Genomic DNA, 20,573 nt, shown 5'->3' with positions numbered 1-20,573 from the left:
GGGAATTATATGTCAGAAGAATTCCAGGATGCTGCTGCACACCACTGAAAGAAGTTCATTAATATGTTCAAGCCTCAGTGCACAAATAATCTTTTGTGGCACGTCCAGGAGTTCAGAAGGTATAAAGTTTCTATACTTTATTTATTCAGAAGATTCCAATTAATGAAGAAGAACTTACAAGACGAAGACTCGACGACCAAGCCAAATCTCTATTGTTTATTTGACGGAGAATATTTGATTTAACTAGATACAGATGAACCAGACAGTACATCTGTGTATCAGTTATTCAAATTAAATATTCCAAGTCAAGGGTAGTTCGGTCGATCGACAAATCAAGAAGAAGTTATTAAAGTTTAAAGAAGACAGGAAACAGTTCTACTGAGGATTGGGTGATTAAATATTTAATAGACTATTATTTCACTTCTCAAATAATTATATTAATTATGTAATTTATTTATTAAATTAATTCACTCTCGAATTAATTTAATTTATGAATTTATATGATTAACTTAATTAAGTGGATAATTTTCTATTTAATATATACTACAAAATTACATTATTAATCACCTAAATCAACTCAGCAAGACAATCCAAGATTGTCTTGCCGAGTGCACAACCAACTGCTAAGACAACTCCTTTGTCTTACCGAAGTGAAAAGGAAGGCAGTAGGACAATTCAGGATTGTCCAACCGAATGATCCAAAGCAACACAGCAAGACAATCCTAGTTTGTCTTACCGAATGCATACAAGTTCATTCCTTTGCCTATATATATGGCTTAGTTTCTTCATTTGAAAGTGTTCATCACTTTGTAAATCAAAGCATTTGTAAAGCTTTCAAGTTGTTCGTAACTTGCTTGATCGTTATATCCACAGTTTTCTGTGCTTTGATAACACGGTTGTTTTAATCACTAATCTAGAATATACCCTGTCAAATTAATTCTACGAACATTAGTCGACATTAAAACTGAACCATATTAATTATATAACGACTTAAAACATTGTTATATTAATTAATTATAATCTGATTAACAAGTCATATTCCAATCAGATTCACTTCCGCGATTATTTGGTATCGATTGTATTCAACCCCTTCCCCCCTTCTACAACCGTATCTGGACCTAACAGTTGCAAAACATCTTTTCTGCAGCATTCCTAAGGTTGAACATCTGTCTCTGCCACAAGATTGACTTTGTGTTGAATCAAATCTAATCCAAGATCTCCAGCGACAGTGACGTAGGGACACCAGAACTTGCTGTCAAACAATGATTGGGATGACAGTGGCATCCTGAATACGCTTTTGGTAGGAACGCCAATGTTCTGCTGTCATGCGAGTGGAAACTTGTTGTCTGCGGAGCTTCAGCCAATGTTGTTGTCAAATACAAACTTGCTGTCATGACCTTGCAACTGTCTGCCTTGTGTAATAGACTTTTATTCTTGCTGTCATTCATCTTCGTGTCTTAGGGCATGAACAATGTGAATTGAACTTCTTCCTAGTGTACAAACATTACAATTGACAGTAATAAAAAGATACTACAAAGACATACTCTGGCTGTGACAGTATGTTCTACTTAGATAAATCTAAGTACATAAAAATGTTAAGTTGACTGCTGTCTATCACCCATAAATCCTAAAAAGGTCATTTTTGATTTTAAGAAGAAAAATGTATGTTTGTGTAATTATCAAGAAATCGATTTAAAGTTATAAATATAACAAATTTGACTATTGGATCTTGTCAAGCGCTAGGAGGACAGAACCTATTATCAAATAAAACTCTAACTAGCATAAAAGCATGTGCGAGACACGAGCCTCTAATTTATGTTGTGTTTTAAATAATGTTAATGTGCCATCATATTATTTCGAGCATAAATATTATTTATTATTTTTTGACAAAATAAATTAATATGAAAATGTTCTATTTGCAATCTAATAGCATTTATGATAATAATAATAATAATAAGTACTATATTTTTTAAAAAATTATGCATGAAAAATTACATTTGAACTAATTTTTTTAAATCAAATTCGTTAGGGTACAAAGGTCATTAACATATTATCAACATGTTCAAAATTACATTCACGATGAATATTAAAATTTTTAGATATTAAATATATTATTCCTCACTAAAAGTACCTGTAATTTAATTTTGAAAACTATTAAATCATTTCATCTAATATAACATGATTTATGTAAACTTGTTTTTGATATGTAAGATACGATATTCTAAATCGTGATTAGATGAAGATGTGTGGTCTGCGTTGTTTTACATTTATTTCTTCTTTTTTGCGCGTAGATTTAGCGTCATAATTAAGTGATACATGATGGGGCAGATCATTAACACAGTCTTTTTTAACATATGTTGCACACACTTAGTATAAATAGAAATTGACCTGTTATATGTAAAAAGACCAATACTTTATTTTATTATAAAAGTATCGATTCAACTACTAACCTTGTAATTATATCCAAAAAAATTCTGACACCTTTGATGTGGTTTAACCTTTTAATTTTCATATCAACTGTATATTACTTTAATATCTTAGATTATTACTTTGATACGGTATGTTATAATATCAACTTGTTATAGAATATTAATTTTTTATCATTAGTTTTTCGAGCTTGATGATTAAGACTTTTAATAATTTTTTATGTAATTGTTATATAACATATCTCAAACAAATGATTTTCTGGAATTTCAAATAGCAAAAACAAAGTAGATATGAGTTAGGCCCCATCAAGTTCATAAACACATGAAATATTTAGCTCAATTAGTCGTGTAGTTACTTTTTTACCTTTGAGCAATCTCACCTTTTTAAATATTTTGATACTTGTATATATTAGGGTGAGCAATGTAGCATATCATGTTCAGTTCTTAAAGATCAAATCAGATTTTCGATATTCTGGATTGTGAAAAAACTATTATCCTTCCGGTTCCGTTTATTCATATATTAGTTTTAACTATATCGCGTCAGTTTATCCGTTTCAGAATTAATGATTTTTTTTTAGTTTGATTTATAAATTATTAATCAATTTAATTGTTGTTTGACTCATTTAATTTAACTAGTATGTTATATATTGATTGATGGCATATTAAAAATTATATTTTAAGACGTTAAGATAAATAACTTATTTCTTTGTTTTATTTTATTTTAATCAAGTAAAATTTATAAATCAATTCTTTTTAGTAGGTCTCGTAAACATTTTTTAATTGACTTTTGATTAACAATATAGAATTTCCCTAAATTCACCTCTATATCAAAAGTTATAATATTTAAATTCATTTATCATCAACATTACATCATTTAGATATATTTTATGACACCAAATTTGATGCTTTGTTACTATTCTTATCTATACTATACTATAATAAGCCAACATGGGTATAATTTGTCGTCGTACAAATTTTTGGTTTGGTCATGTTGATTTGGTATTCACTTTATAACTAAAAATCTGCTACACATAGAGTTCTCATAGTCTTACATCTCTAAACAGTTTGATATACTATAAGATAAAAACTCCACCGTTATTCTTTTAAATATAATTTATAATTAGTTAAAAAATAAAAAAAGTAAATTTACTATTATTAACATATATATATATATATATATATATATATTGCTATTATATAATAATTAATAATTAGTTTAAAATTATATAGCCGCCCGTGCTTTGCACGGGTTTAAGGCTAGTATCTATAAATTTTTAAGAGGATTTAGTTACACGTCGAATTCAAAATTTATAAGTTTAAAATAAAAAATAATATAAGTAAGTATATTTTTTCAGTTACCTTATTTCCAGTTCTCCAAATTATTTTAACCTCTCTATAAATCACCTTTTATAATAAAAAGAGGGAATTTACCAAGTATACTACTTTTTGGATCTTATTTGCAAATATAATACCTTCTCAAAAATATTTCAAATATACTTTTTTTTTGGAAAACTAGATTTTTTCGTCACCCAACTTATTGTTTGTTTAGAAATTTGCCACCGAGCTATAATTTTTTTTCTTTTTCAATCTTATTTACAATTATACTACCTTCTCGAATTCACTTTTTCATTTCCAAAACAACTCTTACACCTACGTATACTCACCCAGGCGCCATCTCCCTCCATGCGCAAATCAGCGGCTCCGCCGCTCTACATCCCGTTGCAACTACTGCCTGAGACGACATAACTCTGGCCGAGTCTTTGCCTCATGCACCTTTTCTCCTGTTATACGACTCCCACCGCATTTTCCACTCCACCGCCTTCAGCCACCATAAACCCCCAACGACAATCAACCCGTCACCGAAATCAATCCAACACGGTCATGAACACAACAATCAATCCAGGATACACTTGTACATACACGTATATGATTTTATCTCAGGCTTGAATTAATTTGAATACCCAAAGTTGAAAACCCAAGTGTAGTAGAGGCTTAACGCTTGATCCCCAAATCTCTTTGTTATCCATTTCATCGCCTGTCCTGTTTTCTGTTTTCTTTTGTTTGTGCTTATTTGAATGTCAGTGTTGTTTATAAAAATTTGGTAACAGCCGTGTGTAAGTGGTGATGGCTTTTAAGTATTTGTAGCTTTTTAGGTTGCATATTAGAATTGGTCCCACAGGGGCGTTTTTCTGTTTTGCAACCGGTTGCAACTTATTATGCCAATAAATATAATGTTCAATTTTTTTTTTTCAGAAGTTGCATTTCTGGTTGCATAAAGTTGCTAGCAGTTGCAGATGTGGTTGCATATGCAACCACTGTATTTTTGCAAATATTTTCAAGAATATAGTATTTTTGCAATTTATTTTAAGAAGTGATAGTATTTTTGCATAAATTGTTTTAAACTTTGTTATGTATAAAAAAACCTAAAAAATTAATATGATATAGTCCATGTTGAAAGTTCATCAATTTTTTCTTTCAAAAATACTCAGTGAAAACTTACTTTTTGTGCATATTCCTCACATTAATGACTTAAAGTTTCTATAATATTGTATTGGTACTCATTTAAATTATTAAGTTATATTTGAATTCGTTCTTTTTTATTCGAATATGAATTATAAATATTAAATAATTCAGATTATTTAGATTCTTTTTTAATTTATTTAAGATGCAGACTCGCATCATCTTGATACAGACTTGCATCCTCTGAAGGATCATCATTCGTGATATATTTTGAGGAAGTATTTGTATAACATAGTGATTTGAGGACCTGCATTCTCTAAAGGATCTTGATCTCTAACATTACATGTCACGGAGAATTTGTATAATGCACTGATATTATATCGTTAGATGATGCATCCAATATATATATGATTATAATAAAATTTCTAGAAAACTAGGATGATTTCTAAAAAAACTTGAGAGTGTCTCGAACAGGAAAATGTCATGATCAAAAAGACCACCAGAGTTTGTAATCGATAAATACTCTCTAATCGACCGTTGAAATCGCTTGAAAAATATCTTGTAATCGACCGTTGAAATCGCTTGACAACCACAATCGGCATTCACTTTTTATTTTTGTTTTTGTTTTAATTCTATACGTTGAACGATTTTTAACCGTTAAACATGCTAATAACATTCTCGTAATAAATGAATGGGAAAATTCATTTACTTATTGCAGTCACTAAAAATCAGAAACTAGAATTCACACGTCATATATGGGCTGTACTCCACATCTGGCAGGTCAAGCAAAGGATATTGCAATCCAATCATACCACAACTAGTAGTTTAAAAGACAACAATATATAACAGCTGGAATATCCACCAAATTCTATTCCAACACATACCAACTTCACACACAAATTTGCTCAAGAGTGTCTGCATATAAACTACAGCTTATATACAACAGGGCCCTGGTCCACAACCATCGATGGCTGTGGACAGGTCAGACAGCCAACTATTTTCAGGCCGTTAAAAAAATATCCAGCGACTAAGATTATAACAAGTATTAATATGTCCGACACTTAAAAAGCTTGATGGGGTAATTTTACCCCGTCCACCACTTTTTAAGCACCGGAAGAGCCTCGTCCAACACTAGGTTAGGCAGCCAACTATTTTCATGCCGTTAGAATAAATATTCAGCGGCCAGGATTATAACAAAGTATTAATATGTCCAACACTTAAAAAGCTCGATGAGATTATTTTACCCCGTCCACCACTTTTTAAGCACTGGAAGAGTCTCGTCCAACACTTAAAAAGCTGGATGAGGTTATTTTATCCCGTCCACCACTTTTTAAGCACTAGAAGAGCCTCGTCCAACACTTAAAAAGCGCCGGCCAGGACGTTGATGGTTGCATAACCTGTCCACAGCGCCGGCCAGAACATTGATGGTTGCATAACCTGTCCACAGTCATCGATGGCTGTGGACCAGGATCCATACAAATAATGTAACATTAGCTCTACCACGACAAATTCACTGCTGCCTCACTGCTATTCTGTTCAGTGATCCGCGTGATAGAAACGTCGTATAAAGTAGATAACAAAGAAGAAGATACTAGAGTTTAACCACTGAATATTTCTTTAAAATAAAATGATGTCTTTGTTCCGAAGAAACTGGTAACAAATTAGCGTATAAGAACAAATATAATAATGAGACATTCATTTGTAGCAAATGATAATCAGAAACAATGGTATGACAACTAATCTACTGCATCAATATCTACTTCTAAACACTGGAGACCGGTACTCGTAACTTCTCTCACCGCAACCTTCGGTAATAAACTGAAACAAGTAGCAGCAGCGTCCAACTAAACTCATCAGCTGACCTTCCAGTCTTTCAATATGGGTGGGAGCTTAAGGTCACTGCACAGAGTAGACTTTGTTTGCCCTGTACTTGTGACCTCATGGCCTAAGCAGCATAAAGATGGTGTGTGATGTTTACTGTGATGTCCTTGAAGGTATTGTGGTCTGCAGCAAATAAATTCATTATTATTAATCAATCAGAAAGTACTCCAGCAATTTTTTTAACTAATAAAATATGTAAAGAGAATTCAATGCTGTGGATATACACTAGCAAATCAACAGAGTATTGCACATCTCTCTGAATGTAAAGAATTTACGTCTAACCGATGGAAATAACAGGGTGCAAAGGAGAGCATATGCCCCATTTTGCAAGTGACTAAGTGAGCATATACTACCAATATATATTGGACAGCAGACATTATACAACTTTGGTAGCTCACTGTTCAAATCAAGCCTTCTATTCCTTATGTTCCAACTCCTGTAAGTGCAACAAATTTTATTCTTTGTTTGCTGATTGAACAATACTGGTATTGCATAAAAAAACACTAGTAGGTCATTTGGTTTGACTCCAGGGTTCAATTGTTTGCCATTGCATATCATTATTTTATTAACAGTACCATGTGGAGAAAAATATATTAATTAGTTTCCCCGTCCTCCCAATTATCTGGTTGCGTTCCACAAGTTTATGATGTGTTGCGTCATGCAACTTAAATTCGATGTGTTGTGTCATGCAACTTAATTCTGAAATTTTAACTATCACAAGGAATACAAAATCAATTTATCTGCACAAAATTCTCAAGTGTATTTTAACAATTTATTGCACTTGTCCTTGTCTATAGTAAAGTGGCTTACCTCTCTAAATGCATGAGACGGGCCATCTGAATCGATATTAGATCTGCTACTGCACAAATGGAGGTGATCGTAAGCTAATCTTGGATCAAATGGATTGAATGACATACTACCACCTACATGTTCAGAATTTTGTCTTCCTAGTTCACTCAGTTGAAATGACCTTGCAGAGGAAGCGTCCATATTAGGCAGCGGTCTGGTGGTACTAACCTGTAACCTTTGATCACGAGATGCAAATTGTGGTGCTCTTGTTTCTGGTGTTAAACCTCCCTGAATTGCTAGTCCTGTCCCTCCATCAATTTGAGAGCCAAATAATCTAATTCCTGAAGTTGTAGACGGCATCCCACTGGGTTGAGTGCTAGAGTTTATCCTTCTGTGGTTAAGAAGATTGTGTATCTGACGTTGTATCCTTCGTCTATCAAATACAGTAAATGCTCCTGATCCAGATGTTGGGGAAGCGACATGAGATTCACTACCAAAACGTCTTGGAATAGGAAAAGATCCAGTTTGTTGGGTAAGTGGTGTTTCAGGTACATATAATGAGTTAAGATCTAATTCCCCAACATTGTGAACAGGGGATGACATGCCAGATAAGTTGTTACTTTCCCTTTGACCAAGCACAGAGTTCAGACCATGTGAATGTGGGGCACTAGAAGCACCTAGTCGACAGCCTTCACAAAACCAATCACCAGAAGGTACTTCACGCCCAAGACCAACACAATAAGTGTGTGCAGGTGAGTCGCATATATCACATAATAACATGAGAGCATCATCCCCGCCTTGCAGGCATTCGGTACATATCACACCGTCATATGGATCAAGATAACCCCTAAGCTCTTCCTCAGATGGTTGATATACCTGCAGAGTAATATTTTCTTAGAATCAGAACTACAAGATATATAAACACCAATACAAAACAAAAAGTTGGCTCTTGGCACATAAAAAATATAACTTACAATTGCAATTACATACCTGATCACGTTCAGGAATCTGGATTGATACAGTCCTTAAATCATACCCCGAGTCTGACCAAGCAGGCTTGCTTACGGTCACAAATCTTTGCTTGCATAAAGGACAACGAGATTCAACCTTGGACCACTCCATTATACATGCAAAGCAAAAAAAATGGCTGCAACAATTTAGTGTTCCTCTTACAGTTCTCTTCTCTTCTTCTGATAAACAAATCCCACAAACCTGCTTTATAACTTTGTTGATATCCTCCATCTTCTCCTTACCTTTTCTTCCAGGCCTTTTTCTTTGCTTACAAGTGTCTTTCTCTTCCTTGATTTTCTTCAAGGAAGATGAACTCCTCAAATTAGATTTCAAACTATAGCCAACTTCATCAGCTTCGTTCGCATTTTCTCTCTCTTCCTCAGATATAGTGTATTCGTAATCAGATGATGCAGAGCACATGAAATCTGAATCTGAAACTGCCACAAATTTTCTCCTCCGTAGAGTAATATTTTTACTTGTGCCTAAGCTCTTGTTTGCTCCATCAGAACCAGAACTTGTTTTTCTCCTTGAACAATGATTTTGAACAATCATGGAGCTGGATTGCTCCACCAGTCTTTGATGTTCATTTTCTTCCTTGGGAATAGTGTACTCGTCATCAGATGATTCAAATCTTAAAAATTCTGATTCCGATTCTGAACCTGAATATGGCAGGAAATTTTTTCTCCTCTGGCCAAGAATCTTCTTCTTACTCCTGTCTTCCAGCACTAAGCTCTTTTTTCCAAATTCTCCATCACTGCCAGAACTTCGTTTTCTCGCTAACCTAGGAATTGGTACAATACCAGAACTTGTAGTACCAAACAGCCTTTGATCTGGCCCTTTTTCTTCCGGAATAGTGTATACATCATCAGATGGTGAAGAACAGTGGAAATCTGAATCTGAATCCGCCACTAATCTTCTTCGCCTCTGAACAGGAATATTTTTACCCCTATCTTCTGCCTCTAAGCTCTTCTTAGCAAAGTCCTCGTCAGAGTCTGAACATGGTATCTGCGCTGACGTAGAAATGTCAACAATACCAGATGTGGTTTTCCGCACCAGCCTGCGGTTAGTCCTTTTCCTTTTCGATGCTGATCTTGGTTTTCTCGTCACCGTCATTTTTTTTTCCCTTTTCCGTCCTTCGACAATATCTCTATCCCGTGAACGAGGCTTTCTGAACTTATTTTTCTTTTGCAACATGTCACCTTCCTCGTCTAACAAAATTTCATCCAGGGTGAATTCACAATCATTCTCCTTGATGTCATCATCTTCATCAACAATAACATCATCCAGGGTAAATTCACAATCATCATCCTTGATGTCGTCATCTTCATCATTGACAATTATATCATCCAGGGTAAATTCACGATCATCCTCCTTGATGTCGTCATCCTCCTTGACGTCGTCATCCTCCTTGACGTCATCATCCTCCTCGTTATCACCGTCACCATCGTCTTCTTTATAAGAAACCCTCTTTTTCTTTCTTACCGGAGTTTCATCTTCAGAATCTACATAATCAGTCTCATCTGGCATAAATTCCACATCATCGTCACCCTCGGTAAATTCATCATCATCATCCTGTTTATATGAAAACCTAATTCTCTTCTTCTGCGTCTTCCTGAAACCTTTTCTCCTCTTATTCGAACCACTTTTACGAGTCTTGCATCTACTAGGCTTTTTCACCTTTACTGTCACCTCCTCTTCCTCGGATAAAAATTCCCCTAAAGCCTCCTCCGATTCATCTGGATCTAAAGAAGAACAATACTCATCCGACTCACGTTCTTCTTCCTCAGATATTATAAAATCTTCATCAGATTCATCAGAACCCCGATCTTTTGTTCGCGCCTTTCTTCTAGCATTCCCGCGCTTGAGCCCTGACTTGTCATCCCTCACCATCTGATATCATATCAAATTACAAGAGTAAAGTCTCAGTCAAGGTTAACAAAAAACAGTCCACATGCTTCAATTAAATGAACCGTATCAACCACATTAAACAAAAGATAAAGTCAAAAGATTGCAATTTCCATCTTCACCTCAATTTACAAGCTAGACATATTAGGCGGGAAAAATAAGTAGAAAGAAATGATACTAATGATTCACAATATTGTCAAGATAGAAGATTTAGATCACTACAACCTTCTATATAACACAAATTGCCGCGAACCGATACCATATCAACAAAATAGTCAAGTGCACATAATAAGAAAATCCAAAAATCAACTCAAGATAGTCTAAATCGAGTCCCTTAAGATATTATTTCACAAAAATGAAAGTCAGTGAATCGTAAATACATAAAATTTCAATCTTTATATCCAAACTCAATTAAAAAAAAAAAAATCAAAACCACTTGGCACATAAATCATAAACCAAAGTACCCAAATTTGCTTTGCACAATCCAAACAGAACCAACATAAACACAAATCAAGAAAACACAAGTTCTGATCTACTACAAAAATTCATAAACCAACAAATTAAAACCCTAGATCAGTATAATCTCCTAAAATCTACACAATATGTGAGACCCAAATCAATTTCAAACATGGGTTTCATAGTTAACAGTACAAAACATGATAAAAATTGAAACTTTTACACAATCAAGAAAAAAGAATTGAACTTTACAAAGAAGCAATGAAAAGCAGAGGTTGAATTAGCATTAAATTGAGATTTTGAATTATGAAAATAAAAAAAAATGAAAATATATAAATACAGAAAGAAAAACAAAGAGAGAGATATAAGAAATGAACCTGTGATGAGGATGAAGCAGCAGAAAACGATGAGATGAATTAGCACAAACACCGCACCACTATGTATAACAGATAGATACAAAATACAAATACAAATAATGTGCGTGTATTATATTTTTTATTCAATATATAATTGCTGAAACTTTGTGTAGGTTCTGGTAATTTCGTTATTCACCGCTCAAGGGGTTAAGCGTCATATCACAATTCTGCGGACTTCAATTTGAATTACTACAAAGAAACGGTAAATATATGCCATAATTTCCTATTTTAGGTTTATTAATAGGATACTCGTCTAAAAATTCAAAATAATGATCGTTAATATATATTTATTAAGAGAAAGAAATTAATAGTAAAATCCTAAAATACTTTCTTTGTTTTCTAATGGCATGATAATCGTTATATTCATATAAAAAATTTAAACATTAAGAATATATAGTTAGAAAAAAATGGCTGACAATAAATTATGATAATCATGTACAGGAACTCTGTAACTATTAATAATTATTAAAACGATGTTAAATTTTTTTAATATTTTTAAATATTTTTTATATAACTTTAATATATAATCTATATATGTATACATAATTAATATAAATAGTTCTTCAAATTCTGATTACAAATAAAAAAATGATATTTAATATTATTTTTAACATATTATGCACGAACTACCCACATGATTCTATAATACTCTCTCCATTCCAAATTAATAGTCGCTTTGACTTTGTGCACGTAGTTTAAGTTGTAAAAAAACATGCTTCTATATATTATCTTTGAATTTTTTTTCCTGAATAAAAGTTTAACATTCCTATTTTTATTCAAAAAAAATTTTGAAAAATAATATTTAGAAATATGTTTTTTATGCACCTCAAAATACGTGCAAAAAGTCAAAGCGACTATTATTTTGGAATGGAGGGAGTATTATATTATATAATGATAATATTCAGAGCGTAAATCGTAAAAATTGAAATTCATATGATAATTGGAATAATGAAAATTGGAAGTAAGAAATACTCGAGGAAAGGGAATATTACTGTTTCCAGTTTCCACCGTGTGAAAGGGGGAGATGTATCATAACGCGTTACGCAACCAAGGTTGTCAGCTGACACGGAATTACAATACTGCCCTTTATATGCTTTGCTTTGCCTTTGTTTAAAGCAGCTCAACTAATATAGCTGTAGTTGTTTGACTTTTTAGGGTTTAGATATAATGCGCTGGGGTGTAGGAGTACTGGTGTGCAATCCATTCAGCCGCTGCTGATGACCCACAATTATGAGGTTCTTACTGGACCTGGCGAATTGGGCCTGGATTCGGAAAACCAACGAATTTCATTGTTCCGCCTGCCCAAGCTTAAGTAATTTATCAAACTCATCACTAAAGTCCATAAATGATATCAACTTCCGTCAAATGCTTCTGTTAGTTTTAATTTAAAAGTTAACGGCAGTGATGAGTTTGATACTAGCAAGCGAGTTTAATAAGCCACTTGAGACCCCGTGGAGATCAGTGATGAAGTTGATATCATTTGTCGATTTCAGTGAGTTTGATAAAAAAAAAATTTTGTCAGGATCTACATACTCGTAGATGAGTTGTATCATAGATACAATAACTGCAATAAGGATTTCTTTCATCCAATAAAGTTTATCATCTAACCGAAAGATACGAAAGTATCTCCGGACGTTTAGATAATAAGACTTTAAAGTCTGAATAAGAAAACCCATAAAGTCCCCTTCCATGATCCTGAAAATCAAAACAAGCAAAGAGAAACATAAGAAAGATAAATTAATTGAGTGGAAAAAGTATATATATTAGGAGGAAAAATTAATCCAATTATTTCATATAAATCTTAACAAACACATAACATCTTATTAACAAAAAGTTATGAACTTAGAAAAATATGAGATAATAATAAAAAAATTAAATGTCTAACCAAATCGAGAACTTTGGTTAGACACACAAGTACTAGAAAATTCATAAATCATTCTAAGTTTTTCTTATGAGAACAATAATAACATAGACTAAAAATTTCATATTTTTGTCGGTAAATTAATCATTCTCGTGTCGATAAAAATTATAATATAAAAATATATTACTAATATTTAACCTCTAAATTGCAAAATACGAACATTAAATTATAAATATAATAAAATAAATATTCCATTAGTGGTACATATAAGCTTACTAGTAGTATTTGATATTTAGATTTATACACAAAAATTAAGATAGAGCTAACAAGCGATAAGTGCAATTTAATACAATGAATAATACTCTAAATAATTATCAATAAAATAATATACTAATATATACTAGTCATCAAATATGACCCCAAAATACCTCTTAAAGGCACAATCATGCCATCAATTATGGCCCCCAAAATAGTACTCAGACTATTAAAAGTCACTAAACAAGCCATAAGGCTTGACCACATATATTAAAAATCATTTATGAACAATAAAATTATATGATATTATTTATTCAAAATTCAAAATTCAACATGTATTCAAAATTCAAAATTTAAAATTCAAAATTCAAAATTCAAAATGTATTCAAAATTTGAAACTTAGAAACTAAATAAAAGGAATCTGTTCCCAAATTAAGAAACTAACTGATTACAACATATAAATAATAGTTGACCAACATTCAACATATTTAAAGAGCAGTAAATACACATTTAAAACATATAAATCATAATAATTTCTTGCCTAAAATATCATTATTAGCATAAAAGAAAATAATGCTAATTTTTAGTATTTCCAAAAAAACATGATATGAAAATTGTAACAATATTTGAGTAGAAAAATAAAAACCGACACGACCCGACACCCAATACGGTCATCCCAAACATCAAACAAACAAAAACCAATCAAATACTTGAGTAAAAAATTCAACCGCTGAAGGCTTTTGCCGGTGGGAAACATGAGAACCAATTGATCGATATATACAAATATTTGACGACTAACAATTTTTTGTCAGAAATCAGTAAAATAATCATAATAAAGTAATTAAAATGCATGCATGTAAATTACGAGTGATATAAAGAAAGTGATGGAATCATCGCTTGCCTTGAGTTGTTGAAACGGAGCGGCTTTGACAATCACATGATGAGCAATATTTCCTCCGGCGCTATCTCCGACCAAAAAACGTATGAAAGTTGTTTGCACTTGTTGACCATGTGAAGGATGCAAAATATACATATCTAAGGAGAAACTCATGATTGAGAGACGACCAACCATAATAATAACAAAATCCGTGAAAGAATAAAGGTATAGTATGTCCATTCATTTTTTTGAACTTAACCCCGTGTCAAGCCAAAAATTATATCGGATTCTTGTGTAAAAGTTCTGTGAATATGTGAATAAGAGAAGGATCACCAAATGTGTGCGGAGATTGAAGAGAGAGGAGAGGGGGAGAGGGGGAGAGTGATGGAGAGAGAGGAGGGAAGGAGAGGGGGAGAGAGAGGTGGAGAGGTTTTGCCTAGTGAGTTTGATAATTAATCCTTAAATAAATTGACTTATTTCTTAAAATATAGAAGTGTATTAGAAATGAGAAGTAAATAAGTTAATAAAGTATTTGGAAAAAAAGTGAAAACTATGAGATAGAAGTTAGCATTCTTAACTTCTTAAATGTGTTTCCACTTATTTACACAAACGGATGAAGAAAAGCAGACGCCTAGAAGCAGCGCTGCTTTGGTAAACAAACGTTTACCGAAGACTGTATCGGAGAGAGATAATTTGAAATTTAACTGAATCTAAATAATCCGAATTGAACTGGAATATGACTTATTGATTTATCCAGCCCTGGCTCATATGGCTTTAGAGTCTTCTAGAAACTTCTAGTTAGAGTTAGTTAGTTGTAACTAATTTTCCCTCCATAAGTTTGTATATATTCACACTGTACAGTTTGTATCAATTCAACAGTTTAGTTTCTTACATTTCATTTCTCTCTCAAATGCTTGTTTTTATCATGAATTCAGAGCCATGTCTATTGCAGCAGCATAAGTGACATGAATGGTTAGGCTTCTACAAGAAATGGGGTTCGAAAGTCTTGCTCCAGTAACTCTACATTGCGACAATATAATAATCAGCTTTACATATAGCAAAGAATCTTGTGTTTCATGAGCGGACAAAACACATAGAAGTTGATTGTTATTTCACTAGAGATAAAGTCTTGGAATGGTTATTACAGCTAACATATTTGCCTACCAAACATCAGCTGGCAGATGTTTTCACAAAAGCTATACCGTCTCCACAATTGCAGAATTTGATGTCCAAGTTGGGAGTATGTTCTACAGACTCCAACTTGATGGGGAGGGGGGCTATTGATTTATCCAGCCCTGGTTGATGTGGCTTTAGAGTCTTCTATAATATATATATTCACACTGTACAGTTTGTATCAATTTAACAGTTTATTTTTTACATTTCATTTCTCTTTCAAATGCATACTTTTATCATGACCCAATATCATCAAACCCGAAAATAATATGAAAATCGATTTGATAATATCCGAAAATTATTCGTACCAAAAATTTAATCGAAAATAATCTAAAATACTATATCTTAATCAAATATGATGTAAATCCCGATGTTGTTACATAGTGTATCGGGTGTTTGTGTTAAACATATAAGGAAACAAGCCAACAAGGTGGATCATAGCCTAGTTAGAATTCCATACTAGTTAAACTATTTCATTATTTTTTCATCTCCTCCTACTCATTTGGTGGAGACTGTCCTCAGGGATTTATGCTAATGATTGTTATTTCATTTCAAAAAAAAAGTTACTAGTCTTGAACGTGTGCTATACACAGGATGAGAATATAATTTAAAATTTTGTATTTAAATTTTAAAATAATATATTCTTATTATATGGTAAATTTTATGATAATAAATTATAGTTTGATTTAGCTTTTAAGAGATTTTTTTATATATTATAAATGCGTAGTAGAATTAATATATATTTAATCATATAAGTATTTTTTTTAATATTAATATATTTTAATGATAGTATTTTTAGTTTTTTATTTTTAACTAATTATAAATTATTCTTTTTCAAATTTTTTATTTCTTCGTTTATAAAGAAGAAAATATTATTTATCTTGTAACAGATACATGATGATTTTTGTTTTGAAATATTAGACATTAGACCAGGCAAGAAGATTCGCTTTGGTTAGTCTCTCATTATTTATATATATTTTATATCCTACTTGTCTTGGAATAGAAGGCACCTCTCATTATTTACATAAATTGTTATTTAATTGTTGATAACTTTCATTATTTATAAATTTTTCTATTTGATTTTAAAGTAATGTAGTACATAACCATTATTTTTAGGCTTTTTTCATAAATACTCAAGATTAAAATAATTTTTACAAAAATACTATCACTTTTCAAAACAAATTGCAAAAATACTATATTTCAAAAAATATTAGCAAAAATACGGAGTTTGCATTTGCAACCATATCTGCCACTATTATCAACTATACTTGCAACCACAATTACAATTTTTTTTAAGAAAATGCTAAAATTATATTAAGTTGCATAATAAGTTGTAACTGGTTGCAACGCCCATGCGAGGCCAAAAGAAAAATCAACAAGTATTGTAATCAAAAGCAACAAGCACCAACCGAAATTCAAAAGCACAAAAGAAAAGTGTGGTGAGGACAGACGATGAGAGTTAGGGTTTAGAAAAAGATGTCGGTAGGAGCAATCGTCAGTCAAACCAACACCACCGTTATAATCACTGATCGAACGCTCGTCAAGAACACCACAACGATTGTACTCACTATGAGTATGCCTAGGGTTTCGTGATCAGAGAAAATAGGGCCGAGACAATCACCAGATCGGAGAAAGAGCGGGGAGAGAGAGAGAGAGAGAGAGTAGGGATGGAGGCATAAGAAAGAGGGAGGAGAGAGAGATAGAGAATGAGCGAGAGAGGGAGAGGGGGAGAGACGGGGAGAGGCAAGAACAAAGAATTGTATATATCCAAATAAGTTGTTGATTTTTAAAAAAGAATGTGAATATGCAATTTTTGGGAGAAAATTGTATTATTGCAATTAAAATGTCCAAAAGAGGTATACTTAGTAAATACCTTTATTTTTATTCTTTAGAACTATTTAATAATATAAAAGTAAGAGACAACCATGTTGTAGACTTATAGTTATCGAGAAAGAGTTTTTTAGCATTGGATTTTTTTTCTTTTCCTTATTTAAGTAGGGGTAATCTAGGGATGACCAAATAATTATCCATGTGCTATATATTTTTTCTATTTTATTTTTAAAATAATGTAGATATAAGGAAAATAATGAATTTTTCGTCTTGGATGTGTTGTATTCTTTTCTTTCTCTTTTTTAAGTAAAGTTAAATTTAGGGATGTCAAGAAAACACAACCAAAACATTGTATTACAAATTATTCATATGTCTGCTTATTATACTATAGTATAGATAATTAAAAAAATTATATCCATAATTATTTTAACATAATTTTTTATATGAAATTTGAATATGTGATTGAATTACAATTGAACTTGTAATTTGAAATTGGATTGTAATGAAGGATATATTATCAATGTGTCAGTTTTTTGTATATGATTCGACATAGGATTATATGCAAGTATCATTAGATTATATACATATGTGAATATTGAAGCATGTAAATTATCTAATACGTGCTGAGGTGATTACTTGTTTAATTGTCTGATATTATGTGTATATGTTATTTGTATATAATATATTTATATTTTGAAGGGTAGTAATATGATTTCGATTCTGCGAATTAAACGACGCTCTGAATTGATCGTCAACTGAAATATTATTGCTATCATATATAGTTGACCAAGAAGTGTATTTCAACAACTTTCAGAAACAAGCGATAAGTGTTGCAAGTTAAGTCATAAATAGTCTTTTTAAGGCGGAGTTATGCTATAAGATATATATATATTCTAGTAGAGTATAGTCATTACATAGATTTGCAATTGAGGTCAGTGTAGAATCTTGAGTAGAGTGATCCTGTTGTCGCCTGTTTTTTCTGTCAGAGGCAAGTACTTATATCTTTTTCTTCCAGTTAACATCAAGTAATTCTATTAGCAACTTTTACATATACTGCAAGTATTTCTATCCGTCTTTTACATTTAAAGAACAATTTTTCCTATCATTCTGTTATATCTAAAAAGCAAGTTTCCAGTTTCTTTTAATTATCCTAGAATGATTTTGAGACTTTTTGAAATTCTTTATGGGTAAACGTATTTCATGGTTTACTTTGTCCTCGTAAAAATTGATAATATTTTGATCAATATTCCCTTGATGGTATATCATTATGAGAATGTTGAACTGTGTTTTTAAACTTGGCTAACAAGAAAATATGATATACAGAAAGTTACTCTACAAGTTGGATACCTTTGGGTATAGTAACATCAAAATGGTATTGAACGACTTATTATATAGAAGAATTGTTAATTGATTATAAAATCTCTTTACCAATCGGAATTCATTTGCTAGACCATGATGCTGGTCGTGAGTTACATGTTACACTATTTTAGGCTAATGTGTGCCTTGAGTACCCCTTTGTTCTTGGGACAAGTAGCACCCTTTGTCTGGTGCTTGATGCTCAGCTGATAACCATGTCAGCACAACGCACCGTAAGCGGATTATTTTTCACAAAATAGTTTTAACTGACTATATCTTCTTGTAATTACCATACTTTGATAGAAATATAATTGATGTTCTCTATTGTTGGAAATTCCTGGCAAGTTACATATAGAATATGATATATTTCAATTTCCTCTTATTTATTACATTTGTTCTTCATATATACTTGCTGAGAACCTTTTGCTCACTCTTACTATTCCTTTTAACCTTTTCAGCTAAGAATTAAGATGATTCGCTTGTTAAGTTGCGTGTAAGATTGATGCTAGGTAAGATTGCCACAAGGAGATGCCTGTGTGAATAGTTCTGGTTAGAATTATTTTATTCCAGTTCAGTTGTATAATAGATTTATTTATTTGGTTATTGATTATTCTTCTCATCAAAATTTAGCTGATAATGTAGTTTAAGTTGTAATAAGATTGAAGTTTTAGTCTCTGATTTCAATGTTGTAACCTATATGCGATCATGTTTTTAGGCGGTCAAGGTAGTCTAATTTAAATCCTTTTTAAAATATCTCGATTTTGAAATATATATTTCACCTTTTTCCGTAAATACGGGTTTTAAATCACTTTTGTGTTAGTGGCACCACATCTAGACCCCCAGATGTAAGGGACGTCACAACATCTCTATTACAAACGTGCAATTAACTTGTGTTTGTAAACGATGTATTTTTTTTGAAGGCATTATTTTTCCTTCCGTAAAGTTTTTTTCCATAGAATTTTACTCTTGCGGGGTTTTAACGATGCCTTATTTGATAGGTTATTTTTTCAGACATTGAAAGTTATATTTTCTAAATATCGAGAAGTACTTGCTAATTTTTGGTTAGATGATATATTTTTTTAAATGAAAGAAATTTTGTTTCTTCGACATTGTATCTTCAATTCTCTCAATTAACAGAATTATCTTCTTTATGATAAAAATAATAATAATAAAGTTATTCTGACATGCGGGATAGAAGCCGCGGGGTACTACTTGTACTAGAAAGTAATAATATGAGAAACGATGCAGGGTATTGGGTCTAAGTGGTGGATATGTTAAGCGACCAATTCTCCTAAGGGTCGAGAGTGGATCACGAGCGCTCATCTTTTTGGGCATAACTTGTCTTCGTGTGCTTAATAAATTCTGAGAATATTGGGAGTCACGTGAAATCGAACTCGAGTCCCGCGAGACTAAACTCTGATACCATGTTAACTAACCAATTCTTCTGGAATCTCAAGATGTTAGGACTTAAGAGGAAGGGTTGCCGTTGGTTACCCTTTCTGCCCACCGATTGAGTTTGTGGAGGGTTGATGAGTTGTAGAGTTTGATATGGAGGGTGCTTCATTATGACATCCATATGCCTACTTCTTCCATTTTTATTTATTAGTATATCTCAAACAAATGCAGGACCATGGAACATCTACACATTATACTCCGGCTACTGTATATTATTATTTCATATTTTCTCTTTAATGAAAAGTGCAAGTTGGGTGTGATATTATAAGTAAAATAGACACATTTCGGCCGAAATTTGATTGGTAAGAGATGGCAGCAAGGTCCATTTCTCTTTAAGAACATGGCATGCAAGTTTGGCAACTGATGGAGCTAATGCAAAAACATGCATGCTTTATAATAAATATTCGTTGTTTAATTAGTTT

At 32.2% G+C, this 20,573-nt stretch overlaps 1 protein-coding gene across 2 annotated transcripts; it reads right to left on the bottom strand.

The window, feature by feature from the left end:
* Positions 1-6,478: 6,478 nt before the first annotated feature.
* On the bottom strand, positions 6,479-11,427 carry LOC108209187 (uncharacterized). Of its 2 annotated transcripts, XM_017379971.2 has the most exons (5): positions 11,306-11,427; positions 8,547-10,457; positions 7,785-8,432; positions 7,578-7,626; positions 6,479-6,890 (listed from the first exon to the last, which is right to left on the bottom strand). In XM_017379971.2, the coding sequence occupies exons 2-4, from the start codon at positions 10,455-10,457 to the stop codon at positions 7,624-7,626; spliced, it is 2,562 nt and encodes an 853-aa protein (XP_017235460.1). In that variant the 5' UTR covers positions 11,306-11,427; the 3' UTR covers positions 6,479-6,890; positions 7,578-7,623. The 2 variants fall into 2 exon arrangements, with proteins under 2 accessions (XP_017235460.1, XP_017235459.1); XM_017379970.2 differs by having other exon boundaries at positions 7,578-8,432.
* Between the last annotated feature and the right edge of the window lie 9,146 nt (positions 11,428-20,573).

The sequence above is a fragment of the Daucus carota genome, chromosome 2 (genome assembly GCF_001625215.2).
Source record: "Daucus carota subsp. sativus chromosome 2, DH1 v3.0, whole genome shotgun sequence".
Taxonomy (NCBI): Eukaryota; Viridiplantae; Streptophyta; class Magnoliopsida; order Apiales; family Apiaceae; genus Daucus; species Daucus carota.
This window is presented reverse-complemented; position numbering and strand designations above follow the sequence as displayed.

Excerpts from the sequence above, each read along its gene's own strand:
- LOC108209187 (XM_017379970.2), bottom strand. The coding sequence starts at position 10,457 with ATGGTGAGGGATGACAAGTCAGGGCTCAAGCGCGGGAATGCTAGAAGA. Across the intron at positions 8,433-8,546 it reads AGATTCCTGAACGTGATCAG|GTATATCAACCATCTGAGGA; the intron begins GTATGTAATTGC and ends ATTACTCTGCAG. Across the intron at positions 6,891-7,577 it reads CGTCTCATGCATTTAGAGAG|ACCACAATACCTTCAAGGAC; the intron begins GTAAGCCACTTT and ends TATTTGCTGCAG.